This window comes from Sinocyclocheilus grahami, unplaced genomic scaffold, assembly GCF_001515645.1.
Source record: "Sinocyclocheilus grahami isolate Dianchi unplaced genomic scaffold, SAMN03320097.WGS_v1.1 scaffold340.1, whole genome shotgun sequence".
NCBI classification, from domain to species: Eukaryota; Metazoa; Chordata; class Actinopteri; order Cypriniformes; family Cyprinidae; genus Sinocyclocheilus; species Sinocyclocheilus grahami.
Window position 1 is genome coordinate 1,106,741 of NW_015505519.1, and position 15,413 is coordinate 1,122,153.

At 38.0% G+C, this 15,413-nt stretch overlaps 1 protein-coding gene across 1 annotated transcript in view; it reads right to left on the reverse strand.

Moving 5' to 3' along the window:
* Positions 1–13,354, reverse strand: part of LOC107603075 (runt-related transcription factor 2-like) — a 47,280-nt gene extending 33,926 nt beyond the window's left edge. Inside the window, exon 1 of the mRNA XM_016295772.1 lies at positions 13,286–13,354. Within this exon, the coding sequence (XP_016151258.1) occupies positions 13,286–13,343 (58 nt within the window). The 5' untranslated portion in view covers positions 13,344–13,354. The remainder of the gene's footprint in view (positions 1–13,285) is intronic.
* Positions 13,355–15,413: the final 2,059 nt, after the last annotated feature.

Consider the following 15,413-nt stretch of genomic DNA (forward strand, 5'->3'; position numbering starts at 1 on the left):
AATGGGCAATACTGTGTAATGCAAGTTACTCAATATTGACTTCTTGTTTATTAAACTCAAAGTATTATTGCTTAAGAAGTAAAATACTGTCTTTTGGGCACTGTTTCTATTGTTTTATCACCCAAAACCTCACAATACCTAAAATAAAACATTCACCAAAGGGGTCTTCCCTTTACATGCATAGATTAGGGGTTGCATTTCCAACTGATATCTGCTTTGTAATTGAGCAAGTGTGGATTAGTGATTTATTCAGCAGAGTCTGAGAAATAATCAAGGGATCAGTCTATAGCAGACCCTCACCCCAGGCACTCCTGGACGAGGGTCGGGTATCACTTCTGTACAAGAGTGTGCTTATTTTGGACCAGATTAACCTTGAGAATTCCACTTCACACTTTCCCCTTCCGCTGTGGATTGCACGGCTCTACTTCCTCTCTGAAACGGCCCGGTTAGTTGAAAAATATTTATAGTTATTACGCCGTTCTCATGTATCCACAGTCAGTTAGTTCTATTTTGTGTGCAATGTAAAACTAATAGCAGATTTATGTGGGGGGATTTCACCTCATCCCGCAGTAGATTGAGGAGGATTTATTGGCTGCATAATATGAACTACTGATGGATTGAGTAACTGGAGGACAACCCAAACAGGCAGGTATCCAGAAAGCAACTCGCAAGGGAACTATCGCCTATAACCTCGCTGCTGTACAGCTCTGGCTTTATTTCGCTGTTTGGATGCAGGAGGGCTCATGCTCAGGTGTTTAAAATAGAAAAAGTCTTGCTGAAAGGAAAAAAGAGAAAGTCGGGATATTACAGCAGCTGCAAAGAGTTGCTTTCTCTTGAACGTAAACCTTAGGAAAGAGGTAAAATATAACCTGGCCATATGTGCACAGCAGTGGATTAAATGAATTATTCCAGCACGTCAAAAGTCTGTGGAACCAGGTGATTTGCTTGGCTACTGTTCTGATATTTCTTTTGCATAAAAATAAGGCTGCCATTGTTTGCTCAAATCGAATCATTCTCATGGGGAGCAAACCTGTCCAGCTTTCTATTCTTTCAAGACATTTAAACTAGAGTTGGTCGTTCCCGGTGCATAAGGGAAAATGGTAACACAACCCAAAAACCTAAAAAAAAAAAAAGTTTAATCTTCCCAGTCTCTGACTCTCGTGATGGTTACTGCGAGGTAATTGAGAGAAAATGCTACTGCGAGTATAGGGTAATGATACTGCCACAATGACTTTAGGCTTTGGGAATATTTTCTTTCGGAACTGACTCCAGCCTGCAAAGATTATATTCATCCTCATCACTGGAAGTTGACTGAATGCGTTTAAATGGCCAAAAAAGTAATAGGTTCTCAACACACAGACATCTCTTTTTATATCCACAGCAAGATAAAAAGTTCTTGCGTCACTTTGGATCAATTTAATGTGTTCTTGCTGAATAAAAGTATTAATTTCTTTAAAGTGCCCCAATTATGGACTTTTGAAAATTACTTTCATGCAGTGTGTAACACAGCTCTAAGTGAATGAAAACATCCTGCAAAGTTTTAAAATTGAAAGTACACCGTGTATAAAGTTATTGTCTCTCAAAAGAAAGAGTCGACTCATTGACGAATCATTGAAACAAGTTGTTTTTAAAACGAATCCCAAGCCGTAGCATATTGCCGGCCCACTTGCTGGTCTTTTCACGTTGGTCTGCATGAAAATGCAAATTCATTCTTTGCCACTAGGTGCCGCTTTTGGAGCGGTAAAAATAGCGGTTACGCTGTACACAAAGCAGCGCTGCTTTATCAGGCATTACAGGCATGATGAAATGAAAACGAGACCAATCGGACCAATCACCGCAGATTAGCGTCACGCAAAGGAGGGGTTTGGAAAAATTTATCGTTGAGCGAATCGTTTGGGAGTCGTTGAGCAAGTAAGGTAAAAATAAATGCATATTATAAGACAATGAAAGTGTTTTTTGACCTTGCATGCATGTCATCCTGTTATTGGGGACTCCCAAAACCAAAATATGAACCTTTCATAACCCATAATAGTGACACTTTAAAGGTTTAAAGTAATATGCTATTCAGCCTAAATCAAATCGAACCAGATTTTAATTTCAAGAGTCTGTCATTCTCTGCCAGTCCACGGGATTTGAACACATAGTATTGTTGGCTGAAACAAAACCTCATTAATTATTGTGGTCGTCTCGCTCTCCATGACTGGCAACGCACGACTGCAATTATGAATATTTTACTCCCCGTGGGAAAGCTTTTAAAGTTATGCTCAGGTGTTTAAAATAGAAAAAGTCTTGCTGAAAGGAAAAAAGAGAAAGTCGGGATATTACAGCAGCTGCAAAGAGTTGCTTTCTCTTGAACGTAAACCTTAGGAAAGAGGTAAAATATAACCTGGCCATATGTGCACAGCAGTGGATTAAATGAATTATTCCAGCACGTCAAAAGTCTGTGGAACCAGGTGATTTGCTTGGCTACTGTTCTGATATTTCTTTTGCATAAAAATAAGGCTGCCATTGTTTGATCAAATCGAATCATTCTCATGGGGAGCAAACCTGTCCAGCTTTCTATTCTTTCAAGACATTTCAACTAGAGTTGGTCGTTCCCGTTGCATAAGGGAAAATGGTAACACAACCCAAAAACCTAAAAAAAAAAAAGTTTAATCTTCCCAGTCTCTGACTCTCGTGATGGTTACTGCGAGGTAATTGAGAGAAAATGCTACTGCGAGTATAGGGTAATGATACTGCCACAATGACTTTAGGCTTTGGGAATATTTTCTTTCGGAACTGACTCCAGCCTGCAAAGATTATATTCATCCTCATCACTGGAAGTTGACTGAATGCGTTTAAATGGCCAAAAAAGTAATAGGTTCTCAACACACAGACATCTCTTTTTATATCCACAGCAAGATAAAAAGTTCTTGCGTCACTTTGGATCAATTTAATGTGTTCTTGCTGAATAAAAGTATTAATTTCTTTAAAGTGCCCCAATTATGGACTTTTGAAAATTACTTTCATGCAGTGTGTAACACAGCTCTAAGTGAATGAAAACATCCTGCAAAGTTTTAAAATTGAAAGTACACCGTGTATAAAGTTATTGTCTCTCAAAAGAAAGAGTCGACTCATTGACGAATCATTGAAACAAGTTGTTTTTAAAACGAATCCCAAGCCGTAGCATATTGCCGGCCCACTTGCTGGTCTTTTCACGTTGGTCTGCATGAAAATGCAAATTCATTCTTTGCCACTAGGTGCCGCTTTTGGACTGGTCTTTTCACGTTGGTCTGCATGAAAATGCAAATTCATTCTTTGCCACTAGGTTCCGCTTTTGGAGCGGTAAAAATAGCGGTTACGCTGTACACAAAGCAGCGCTGCTTTATCAGGCATTACAGGCATGATGAAATGAAAACGAGACCAATCGGACCAATCACCGCAGATTAGCGTCACGCAAAGGAGGGGTTTGGAAAAATTTATCGTTGAGCGAATCGTTTGGGAGTCGTTGAGCAAGTAAGGTAAAAATAAATGCATATTATAAGACAATGAAAGTGTTTTTTGACCTTGCATGCATGTCATCCTGTTATTGGGGACTCCCAAAACCAAAATATGAACCTTTCCTTAGCCATAATAGGGGCACTTTAAAAAAAAAAAGTCCCTAAACATTTGAACGATATATACTTTTACGTCTTTATTGACCATTTCAGAGTGCTTTATGGGATTGGTTTCACTGATGGCTGCACAAAAATGACATGCGGATATTCTCGAGACACACCTGAAGATGATACACAAGTGAACGTGTTCCAATAGATTGAAATGTTTAATGACTTTTGCAGCTCTTTTCATGCAGCTACACTGAAACTACAGTAAAAGCAAAAGTCTTTGCTTCATGCAAAAGTTGGAGCAATTTTTCCACAGCAGCCAAAATGTGCACCACATTTTGAAATCCAAATGAGATCTAATTTAGGGTGTTGAACCAAACTCAGAAGAAATTCAGTTCGTGAAAGAACGTTTGACTGACTTCCCGAATCCCACTGGGAGAATTTATATTATTGGTAATCGCTGCACTTTAGGAGAGATACGCCTGTGGCTTGCCTGCGACATACCAGTGCAATCTAGACATTTTCAGAATTGAACAAAATGACTCTCTGGCATTTAACTGCAGGGATCTCAGATGTCTCAAATTCACTGCGTTGTATTCCTCTTTTTATTTAACTCCTAAACTAGAGGGGTTGAACAACAATAAAACGTCTGAATTATAAGAATTTGCTAAGCCTTACACAGCATTCAAAATTGTGACTATTTGAAATGCAATATTTATTCTATACACCTCATGATCATTTTATTAACATTATTAATAAAAAAGGATAACATATAATATTTTATATTTAGTATTTAATAAATAAATCATGAAATAGCAAAACTTTCTAGTAAAACTTACTCCAATAATCTTTGCTTTACAATGTTGATTTTTTTTCTCCATAAAGAGACTGTGACTGGGGGAAAAATGCAATTATCCTTGTGAAGATCTCCTTTAGACATCAAGACATTCTTTGCCACTAGGTGCCGCGTTTGGAGCGGTAAAAATAGCGGTTACGCTGTACACAAAGCAGCGCTGCTTTATCAGGCATTACAGGCATGATGAAATGAAAACGAGACCAATCGGACCAATCACCGCAGATTAGCGTCACGCAAAGGAGGGGTTTGGAAAAATGTATCGTTGAGCGAATCGTTTGGGAGTCGTTGAGCAAGTAAGGTAAAAATAAATGCATATTATAAGACAATGAAAGTGTTTTTTGACCTTGCCTGCATGTCATCCTGTTATTGGGGACTCCCAAAACCAAAATATGAACCTTTCCTTAGCCATAATAGGGGCACTTTAAAAAAAAAAGTCCCTAAACATTTGAACGATATATACTTTTACGTCTTTATTGACCATTTCAGAGTGCTTTATGGGATTGGTTTCACTGATGGCTGCACAGAAATGACATGCGGATATTCTCGAGACACACCTGAAGATGATACACAAGTGAACGTGTTCCAATAGATTGAAATGTTTAATGACTTTTGCAGCTCTTTTCATGCAGCTACACTGAAACTACAGTAAAAGCAAAAGTCTTTGCTTCATGCAAAAGTTGGAGCAATTTTTCCACAGCAGCCAAAATGTGCACCACATTTTGAAATCCAAATGAGATCTAATTTAGGGTGTTGAACCAAACTCAGAAGAAATTCAGTTCGTGAAAGAACGTTTGACTGACTTCCCGAATCCCACTGGGAGAATTTATATTATTGGTAATCGCTGCACTTTAGGAGAGATACGCCTGTGGCTTGCCTGCGACATACCAGTGCAATCTAGACATTTTCAGAATTGAACAAAATGACTCTCTGGCATTTAACTGCAGGGATCTCAGATGTCTCAAATTCACTGCGTTGTATTCCTCTTTTTATTTAACTCCTAAACTAGAGGGGTTGAACAACAATAAAACGTCTGAATTATAAGAATTTGCTAAGCCTTACACAGCATTCAAAATTGTGACTATTTGAAATGCAATATTTATTCTATACACCTCATGATCATTTTATTAACATTATTAATAAAAAAGGATAACATATAATATTTTATATTTAGTATTTAATAAATAAATCATGAAATAGCAAAACTTTCTAGTAAAACTTACTCCAATAATCTTTGCTTTACAATGTTGATTTTTTTTCTCCATAAAGAGACTGTGACTGGGGGAAAAATGCAGTTATCCTTGTGAAGATCTCCTTTAGACATCAAGATCTTGATCTGAATGTGCAACACAAGTCTAATTAAATCAACATAAGTTACTTTGCTGATTAAAAACTCTGGAGGCCATCCAATTACACTAATTATACAGGTTTATTGTGTAACTGGCTTCAGGGCCAGACTACCAGTTCTTTATAAATTTCACCAATCGAATGGAAATAAATCACACAAAACAGAATACTGTGAAAACTTTATGTACTTTAAAAACAGTAGCCTCCTATGAACTTCCCCTCGAGGAACTATAAATCAATGCTTCTCAACCCAACATGTGCAAGTCTGTTCTGATTGGTTTGGAGACAGAGATAACAGCAAAAATAAAACACTAAATCTTCCTATTCAGTATGTCGATTTTAATTTTTTTGCATATTTGATTGATAACATTAGCTAAACATTGTGAAAAAAAAGAAATACATACTTTACTACATGTTAGGTTCTGAAATAAAACCAGTTGAGAACCATTGCTCTAAATAACGTCTAAGGCTGAAAAAAAAAAACTGCAACAAACTTTTTGCTCGCAATTCCGAGAAAAAAACTGCGAGATGTAATGTCAGAATTGCAAGATATAAGTTCAGAATTCTTAATTTTTTCTAGCAATTATGAGTTTATATCTCACAATTCTGTTTTTTTGTTTGTCAAAATAAAAAGGTAACTTTTTATCTCAGAACACTTTTTCTTGCAAGGTATATGCAAGTCTTGCACTTTTTATTGCTTGTTATAAATTAGCAAGTTGCGAGTTAACATGTAGGAATTGACTTTTTCAAAATTCTGTATAATTCTGCTTTATGTTTTCGCCACAGAATAAAAAAATAAAAAAGGTAAATATGACCTTATCACACAGCACCTTTTTTTTTTTGTTTTTTTTTTGCAATTTCGAGTTTGTCACAATTCAGATTTTTTAAAGTTTATATCTCACAATTGTGAGTTACAAGCTTGCAATTAGTAAACGAGTTAATATCTCACAATTCTGAGTTTAAATCTCACAATTCTGAAAAAAAGTCAGATTTGTGAGAGAAAAATTCGGAGTTAACTTTTTAATTTTTTTAATCCTATGGCAGAAACACATTTCCATAGCACGTAGAGTAGACCCAAACACAAAAAGAAATGCACACACTTAGCATGATGACACATCACCACAGGGTCGTGCCGAAGGCAAAGAGCAGTAAAGATCTGGCTCTGTTAGACTTGGGTTAACCGTACTGTAATTCTGAAGCCCTGAGGAGTGTCCCAGTGGCCATTTGGTTGCTGTTTACCAACGAGATAAATTCCACTGTCCCTGAAGGGGAAGGTCATGGGCAGTGCGTGGGCTGAGTGTGTATACCGGTGGTCAAGTGTAGGTTGGTATGAACATGTGGCTAGAACGTGTTATATATGTGGGATTGTTTTAAGGACTATTTGAATACAGATGAGAACAGGCTGCTTTGTTTCCACACAGGGTCTTCCGGCCCTAGTTTCTCAATTCATTGTGATTAAAAGAAAATTGTGAAATTGAACGAATGAATGAATGAATGATGCATTTATATAGCGCTTTATTGTGTATTGCTGTACACCCAAATCGCTTTACAATCATGTATGTGTGGAGACCAATCCCATAAAATAATTTTCCAGAAAAATATTAAGCAGCACAACTGCTACACAAATGTTCCTTGAGCAGCAAATGAGCATATCAGAATGATTTCTGAAGGATCATGTGACACTGAAGACTGGAGTAATGATGCTGAAAATTCAGCTATGCATCACAAGAATATATTACATTTTAAAATCTATTCAAATAGAAAACAGTTCATTTAAATGGTAATAATGTTTCACAATATTACAGTTTTTACTGTATTTTGATCAAATAAATGCAGCCTTGGCGAGCTTAAGAGACTTCTTTCAAAAACATAAAATCTAACCGACCCCAAACTTTTGACGGCATCATGAGTTTTATGTTCTATTACAGAACATTACAAATAAGCCACTAGTAAAGTTCGATGCTTAGGATGCCCTCTTAGTAGCCAGTTGACAGCAGCTCACTAGCTTTTGGAACAGAGCTGATGTGCTTTAAATCCTCTGGGAAGATTCTTGTTAAATCTGTGTTTTTGCCGTTCTCTCGCCTAAGAGAACAGACATTCCATTTCCCACATACACATCAAAACAACACAGAGACATGCACGCCACCAACAAATCAACTAATGTGCTGTAATTACATGTTACCGCTTTGTGCCTAGTATTTGCTGACCGTGCATATTTACGCTTACTATTCAAAGAACATTAAAGAGCATCTAAAATAAAACTCAGGAGGACATGTTGGAGTGTAAAGGCTCATGTGACACTGAAGACTGGAGTAATGATGCTGAAAATTCAGCTATGCATCACAAGAATATATTACATTTTAAAATCTATTCAAATAGAAAACAGTTCATTTAAATGGTAATAATGTTTCACAATATTACAGTTTTTACTGTATTTTGATCAAATAAATGCAGCCTTGGCGAGCTTAAGAGACTTCTTTCAAAAACATAAAATCTAACCGACCCCAAACTTTTGACGGCATCATGAGTTTTATGTTCTATTACAGAACATTACAAATAAGCCACTAGTAAAGTTCGATGCTTAGGATGCCCTCTTAGTAGCCAGTTGACAGCAGCTCACTAGCTTTTGGAACAGAGCTGATGTGCTTTAAATCCTCTGGGAAGATTCTTGTTAAATCTGTGTTTTTGCCGTTCTCTCGCCTAAGAGAACAGACATTCCATTTCCCACATACACATCAAAACAACACAGAGACATGCACGCCACCAACAAATCAACTAATGTGCTGTAATTACATGTTACCGCTTTGTGCCTAGTATTTGCTGACCGTGCATATTTACGCTTACTATTCAAAGAACATTAAAGAGCATCTAAAATAAAACTCAGGAGGACATGTTGGAGTGTAAAGGCCTGTCCTGTTTGACTGAAGTTCAAAGTGCTGTTTTGAAGGCTTTAAAGGGTTTTCTCTCTGTATCCCGTCTGAATACGTGTTGAGTAAAAGTGAATTGAGAGCTGAAAAGAAGATCCCAGCCCCATCCGTGGATTTCCCAGGACACTGTAAACGTGACATCAAAGGCAATTACCGAACGCAGTGCCAAGGTGTGCACTCTCCTTCCCTCTCTCTGGGCTTTGTGCTGTGTGCATATTTCATTTCGGCCTTTGTGAAAGTGTGTGGTGGGCCGCTGTAGGCGGGAACGCCTCCCAGAAACCATTGTGTCCGGTGCGGGACGCAGCGCAGGTGGCATGTCAGTGATTCGAGGGGGTTTTTACAACAGATAGGGGCCTTTTGTGCCGAGTGTGATTGAGCTATCGCATTTAAAAGTGTGAGAGGAAACAAGACGAGGGCGATGAAGACGACACAAAGGCCTCCACCGAAGCAGATGGGTGGTGTCTGATCTGGCCGTTTGTCTCCTGTGACATACTTCTGCGCCAGCTCTCATGCGCAAGGTGATCCCTTGCCTATTTGACTTCTTCCTGTTCGTGTCACTGGGCCGCTCAGATTACAGCATTAGGCTTGTGTGGGCGTCCACAGCCAGGGCTGGCGTCCCAGTGCCAACAAACTACTCTTCAGGTGTGCAACTGATCCATTTAACACCTCTACCCTTAAAGGGGTGTGTGGGATGGTAATTGAACCAAATTAAGAGATGGTACCTGTTGCATCGTGATGCTATATGTCCAGCCTTTGTCATTTCCGGCGCTCAGTCTGTGCATATGCTGAGACCGTGACAAAAGAGATCAGTTTCATGCTCTTCAGCTGTATGACTAAGTGCATTCATCAAATTACCTCTTCCTTTTCTCATTCATCAGTTCCTACCAGCTTCATCTGGAAGATCAAAGGCTGGTGTCCGACACTATAATACATCCCACCCATGTTAATCAATTTAACAGATGTTATTTATAATTTATCTAATTCATTATTTATTTACCTATTTATCTCATGAGAATCTTTCGTTTTGGACACATACAATCATCACAATTTCAGCTTGGTGTTGAAAAGTCAAGTCAAATTATGAAAAGTGCTATACAAATTGATTTATATACAGTAGCGCTTTTCATAATATGCATCGTTTCAAAGTGTAGTTTGGACTTCTGAAATGGAAATTAATGTTGCATTTGCATCTGATGTTTTCATCAACACCATTTATCTAAGCAGTCAATACTATAATATTTTGGTGAAAATTCAGTTGTTATTTACTCACCCTCAAGTCATTTCAAACCTGTATGACTTACTTAAACATAAAAGAAAACATTTTGAGTAATGTTGGTGTCCAAACAACATCAGACCCCCATTGACTTTCATTGTACAGATAAAAATATCTGTAAATGTCTTCCTCTTTATGTTTCAAAGAAGTAAGTGAGTCATACAGCCTTGGAACGACATTAATAGTTAATATTGACAGAATTAATATTTTGGGGTGAACATCACTTTAACATCTTTTATATAAAACCAAGTCACATTAAAAACTCCCTTCTCAACATTTTTAAATGCTTTTTTGTTTGCGTCAAAAATTATTAAAGAACATTAATAAGCAATATTCTACCAATATAATGAGTCAATCACGAAGATTAAACGAACATAGACTGCAATTATAACATTGACATGGAAATCGGCCAATGTTGAGGCACTACTTCCTGTCATGTGACTTTTCTCTTTTTCACTTTTCAATTCAAACTGCACCAACCAAAAGAAAGAAAGATCATGGATAGTGGCCCTACATTTTTAGCAATACATCTGGCTGTGCTTGTGAAGCATTTCGTAAGTATAATTATACAAAAAGCCAAGGCAAAAAATCTGCACACCCAACGAAATGCAAAGTTCAAGGTCCTTAGAACAGGAGTTTATTTATTATGTATAATTATCCCATGGTAGAAGTTATTATTTAGTGAGAATGTAAGTGAGATTAGGGACAGACAGACAGACAGATGACAGACAGACAGAGAGAAAGAGAGAAAGAGAGATAGATAGATCTAGCCTCACTTTCATAATTTTAATGATATTTGTTACTGATTTTTAATTTATGTTATTTTGGTTAAAGAGTTAATCAGCAGTGATTAAGGAGATTGTAACCTCAAAGTCCTTTCATAAAAGATGTAATTTAGACACAAAGCTCTACCTGACTATTAGTAAATGAATCCACCCAAAGGACCATTCAGTATCTAAAAATTGCTGTCAAAATTACATGTTTGCTCGCCAGCTACAATTAAATAGCACTAAATGAATATGGCTTTGATGATATTTTTAGATGGTCCTCTCCTTCACAGAAGCTGCAGCTCAGGGTCAGAGATTTTCCCCTCGCTTCAATTACCTATTGATGAGAGGGATTCCCTGCTCAGGCACTGCTTTGGAAAAAGTAAGTCTGGTTTGCTTTTAAGATGTCTCAGGAATGACGGCGGGCAGTGGGATCTGAGCAGACGATGCATGCAACAGAAGCTGCCTTTTAATACTCGTCTGATGTTGCTCTCAAATGATTTGGGATTCTTGGATTCTCTGGAATGCTTATGGACTTTGAGTCCTTAGAGTCTTTAAACTGTCTTCTTTTCTTTCATCAGTCTTAGCTTTTTTATTTTTAAATGTCTCCCTTACATTCTCGCTAAATGATAATTGCTACCATGGGATAATTGTCAATACTGTATAGCTCGGTTTTGATAATGAGCAACAAAATATGCCCTGGAGAAACCTAGCGAGTCTGTCTCATGCCACACATGTAGACAATTACTCCACACCCATCTGCCATTAGGCAGCGTTACAGAGAATGTTTTCTACTTAATTAAATCCAAATCTCTCAATAGTGGAGCCTGAATGAAATATAATGTGTCTGTTTGGGTCTGGTTTCTTTCCTGCCGCCTCCTTCTTCACTGGTCGTGATATCAGCTCACACTAATATGAAAAGTTTAAAATAATCTCATTTTAGATTAGTTAAAATATATCAAATGTATTAATTAAATATGTTGCGAATATGTAAACTGTTGAATGCATTAAGTCAAACTGATCCAACTATGTATAACACACAATATAAACTTTACAGAGACCTCAATGCTGTATGTTTAAAATAATACTAGTAACTTTAAAATGAGCTTTTTTATTTTCATCATATTTTTTAATATGTTCCTCTGACCTGATCAAAATCTATGAAGCAGGTAACATAAATAAGTTTAAATTCGAAATCACAAAGTCTCATTAAAAACATACTGTAGAAAAATACTATAAAATAACTTTCTTACATTTACTCATGCTTTATATCTTTAAAAACACACATAGAAGTAAATTCTTTCATGAAGGACATATGAAGCAAGTTGTCAAATTGAAATAATTTTTTTGAGCTATCAAACAGGACTGGTTGTCTCTGATATCCCAAAAAGATCATGAGGGTTAAACAGATCTGGAACCAGAATGCAATTATCCACCAAATATAACATGATGCTTTAAATCAAAACATGGCTATTTTAAAACTCTCTGAGCATAAAAAAATATATTGCAAATCATTCAGAATTTAAGCCAAGCATTTACTGTACCTCTCGTAATGAAACCACACAGAAACTTAACAAAGTGAGGGTCTCGGGTGGGCTTTTACTATGCATCTGCACATATCACAATCAAGACATGCTGCCCTACAGCAGGCGCTAAGCTTTCCCCGTCCCATTCTCATCCTGGTCTAGTCTCACCCCTGGGAGCATGCCGAGGGTCAGAGGTTAACAAGTGGCTCTCGGGTTTGTGTGTACGGCTGAGAACAGCACGCGTGCTGAGGGAACAGGTCTCGCACAGCTGTGTTTGGAAAGCAGACTTTCAGACTTGAAAACGGCTTTACAACATTTCTCTTGGAGGATTCGGCAAAACCCATACATCAGAATGAATGGGCTCTCTTACTTTTCCTTCATGACATGAGAAAGTCATATTTTTTATGCACAGTATGGTTTTGTGCTTGCCTGTTAGTTTTATAAAATTTCAGACATTCTTTATATATATATAGTATTTCTGCTCAGCATGAAGTGTCAACAAACATTAAACTATAAAAAGAATAAAAAAAATTTAATAGAATTAAAAAAAATATACATGTATACTGTATATAGTCTGAGAAAGATGCATAGAAAAGATGTGCACACTCTATTCTGAATTAAATACATTGTGCAAAGAATATCTAGTACATTTCTTAACTTTTGAAGATTTTATGGTGGCTTTCTCAACTGTAACCCTTCTGGGCTTTCAGCTTGTACACACCCACTAACCTAACAGTCAATGTCAAACATTCACTTAGTTGCTTTTATATTAGATTTCACACCCCTGCATTTTGACGCACATCCCAAAAAGCATGCATTAGACCGAAAATGACACTACAGCGCCCGATCTTCCCTACATCGGTTCCTGCACGCAGTCAGGCTTTCTGACGGCTGGCCTAGCCGAATGTTTGTAAACATCAACATATGATTGTTGCCTCTCAAAATGCAGTTCCTTATTATACGCTCTACCGCATGGTCAAAAACAAGTTGAAAACCTCGGGCACTTACCCCAGAAGAAGTTCTGCTGACATGGGGTCACAGAACTAAAGAGGCTGTTGGATGCCATGGTCGCCCAAATTTCGCTTCTCTGTGGTTTTCAGTGACCCTTGACGCCTCTTAGGTTGAAAGCGCGCGGCGTGCCAGGGGAAGATGCAAAAAAGGAAAAAACATCCACAAGAAATGCATTTTTGTATCAACTATTTTCATGACCACAAGTAATGACCAGTTCTGGTTTAGGAAAAAATGCAAAAATCTGTCGCCTTATTGGACAGCACGGAGCCAAGCTCACTGCAGAGGATCGAAGCGTACTTACTGGTTGGTGCGGTCCTCAAACCTGAAGTTGACCGGCGACAGTTAACCATTTACGCGCCGCCGTGCAAAAATCCTGAGCCGAACTTTTCTGCGGTTCTGTGGTTGCTCAGGAGGTGAGCGGAGCCTTCACACAAACCCAAAGAGGCACGAGCCTTTAAAAAATCTTTTTTCTTTCCCTCAGAATACTGTCACTGGAGAAGCAGGGTCACATGCTCGTGACATCACTGGAGTCGTGTGGGCCAACTTTTTTCCTTCCTCTGTTTTCCTTCTTCTGGAGACGCGTGGTTCGCCGGCTCTTCCTGGCACTGGAGAGGGAAGGGGTGGGTGTGATGCTGCTGCTCACCCCTCGTGAGTCATGAGGCTTCAGAGGGGGGCGTGAATGCCGAGCGTCTCCCTCTCCACAGATGCACGCTTGCACTTCTCTCCCTCCTGCACTCTTTCTAGCTCTCCATCCTTCTCGGTCGGTCGGCGTGCTGCAGCCTGTCTCCGCTGACCCTGAGGTGATGTGAGGAGAGCTGCTTACACCGCGGAGGTGTGCGTCTCTTCTTTCAGTTTCTTATTCATAAAGCCCCAACATATGCCTGGCACCGTGCATCCATCTCGGTATGCGTGTGCGTGTGCGAATGAGTCGGCCTCTCTGTTCTCCACATGAGGGATTCCTGTAAGAGGCGATACATTATTCGGTACCTGACAGCCGGGTGTGTGAAGAAGAGCATGTGACAAACCACTATCATGCTCTTCGACTCACTGGTTTCATACGGCACGCAGACATTTGCCTGGCAGTGGCTTAGTGATCCTACTCGTAGGTATTTGTTTAAACAGATCAAGAATGCTGTTGTTAGAATGTATCAAAAGTCTGGAATGTATGGAATGTGTCAGATAATTAATTTCAGCGCAAAGTTAACCTCATTGCACAAAATTATTTTCTTGTTTTCCAGTACAAATATCTAAACATTCTTAAATCAAGATACATTTACTTGAGAAGCAACACATAAGATATATTGAAAATTAAGTGAGTTTATACATAAAAGAAAATAAATATGCCAGTGGGTCAGAAAAACGGCAGATACTTGTTCTTGTTTAAAGCATAAAAAAATTCTTCATTTAAAAATGTTTTGTTATTTTGAAGAAAATAATTTTTTGCAGTGTACAGCACCAGTATGTGGAGCTAAACTTATAGCATAACAATAGCTCAGTTTGTTCAAAACAGTGTAGTTTTTCCATTAACACAGTGGTGTTAAGTGACAAAATGAGACATTGCTGGTTTATGCGTCACATTGTTTTGTGCATGCAGCTCAATGAAGCAGTTCACAAACTCCCTGTGTGGCATTGCATTTTAACTTTTGAAATAAAATAATTAGGCCATTTCTAGTTCAGGTTTAATGCAGTGTATACAGATATGTCAGTACCCTTGCAGTGTAGCAAACTACTTAAAAAAGGTATTATCTGGAGTTTAAGCTTGTAGCTTGGCAAGGTACAGTTACAAAGTTACATGATAAACATATTAGGAAAGCTTATAAACAATGGTATTGTGTTGCTTGCATAAAATGATGTGACATATGTACTTGTCGGGGGAAAACATCTATATCACTACAATATACCTTAAAGGACTTTCAACTGAATATTTAAATGCTTAAGAAAGTGAAACGCATTCTACAGTTTGAATAATAGGTTTAATTTATGGTTTGTTTTTGCTGTGTTAATTATGAAAGGCATTAAACATTATCCAGGCATACCCAGCGGGTCAAAGCTCATTACCAATTCTTGTGTAAATATTTTTTCTCTCTCTTCACACCCACATCACCAGTGCAGTACACTAATTTAA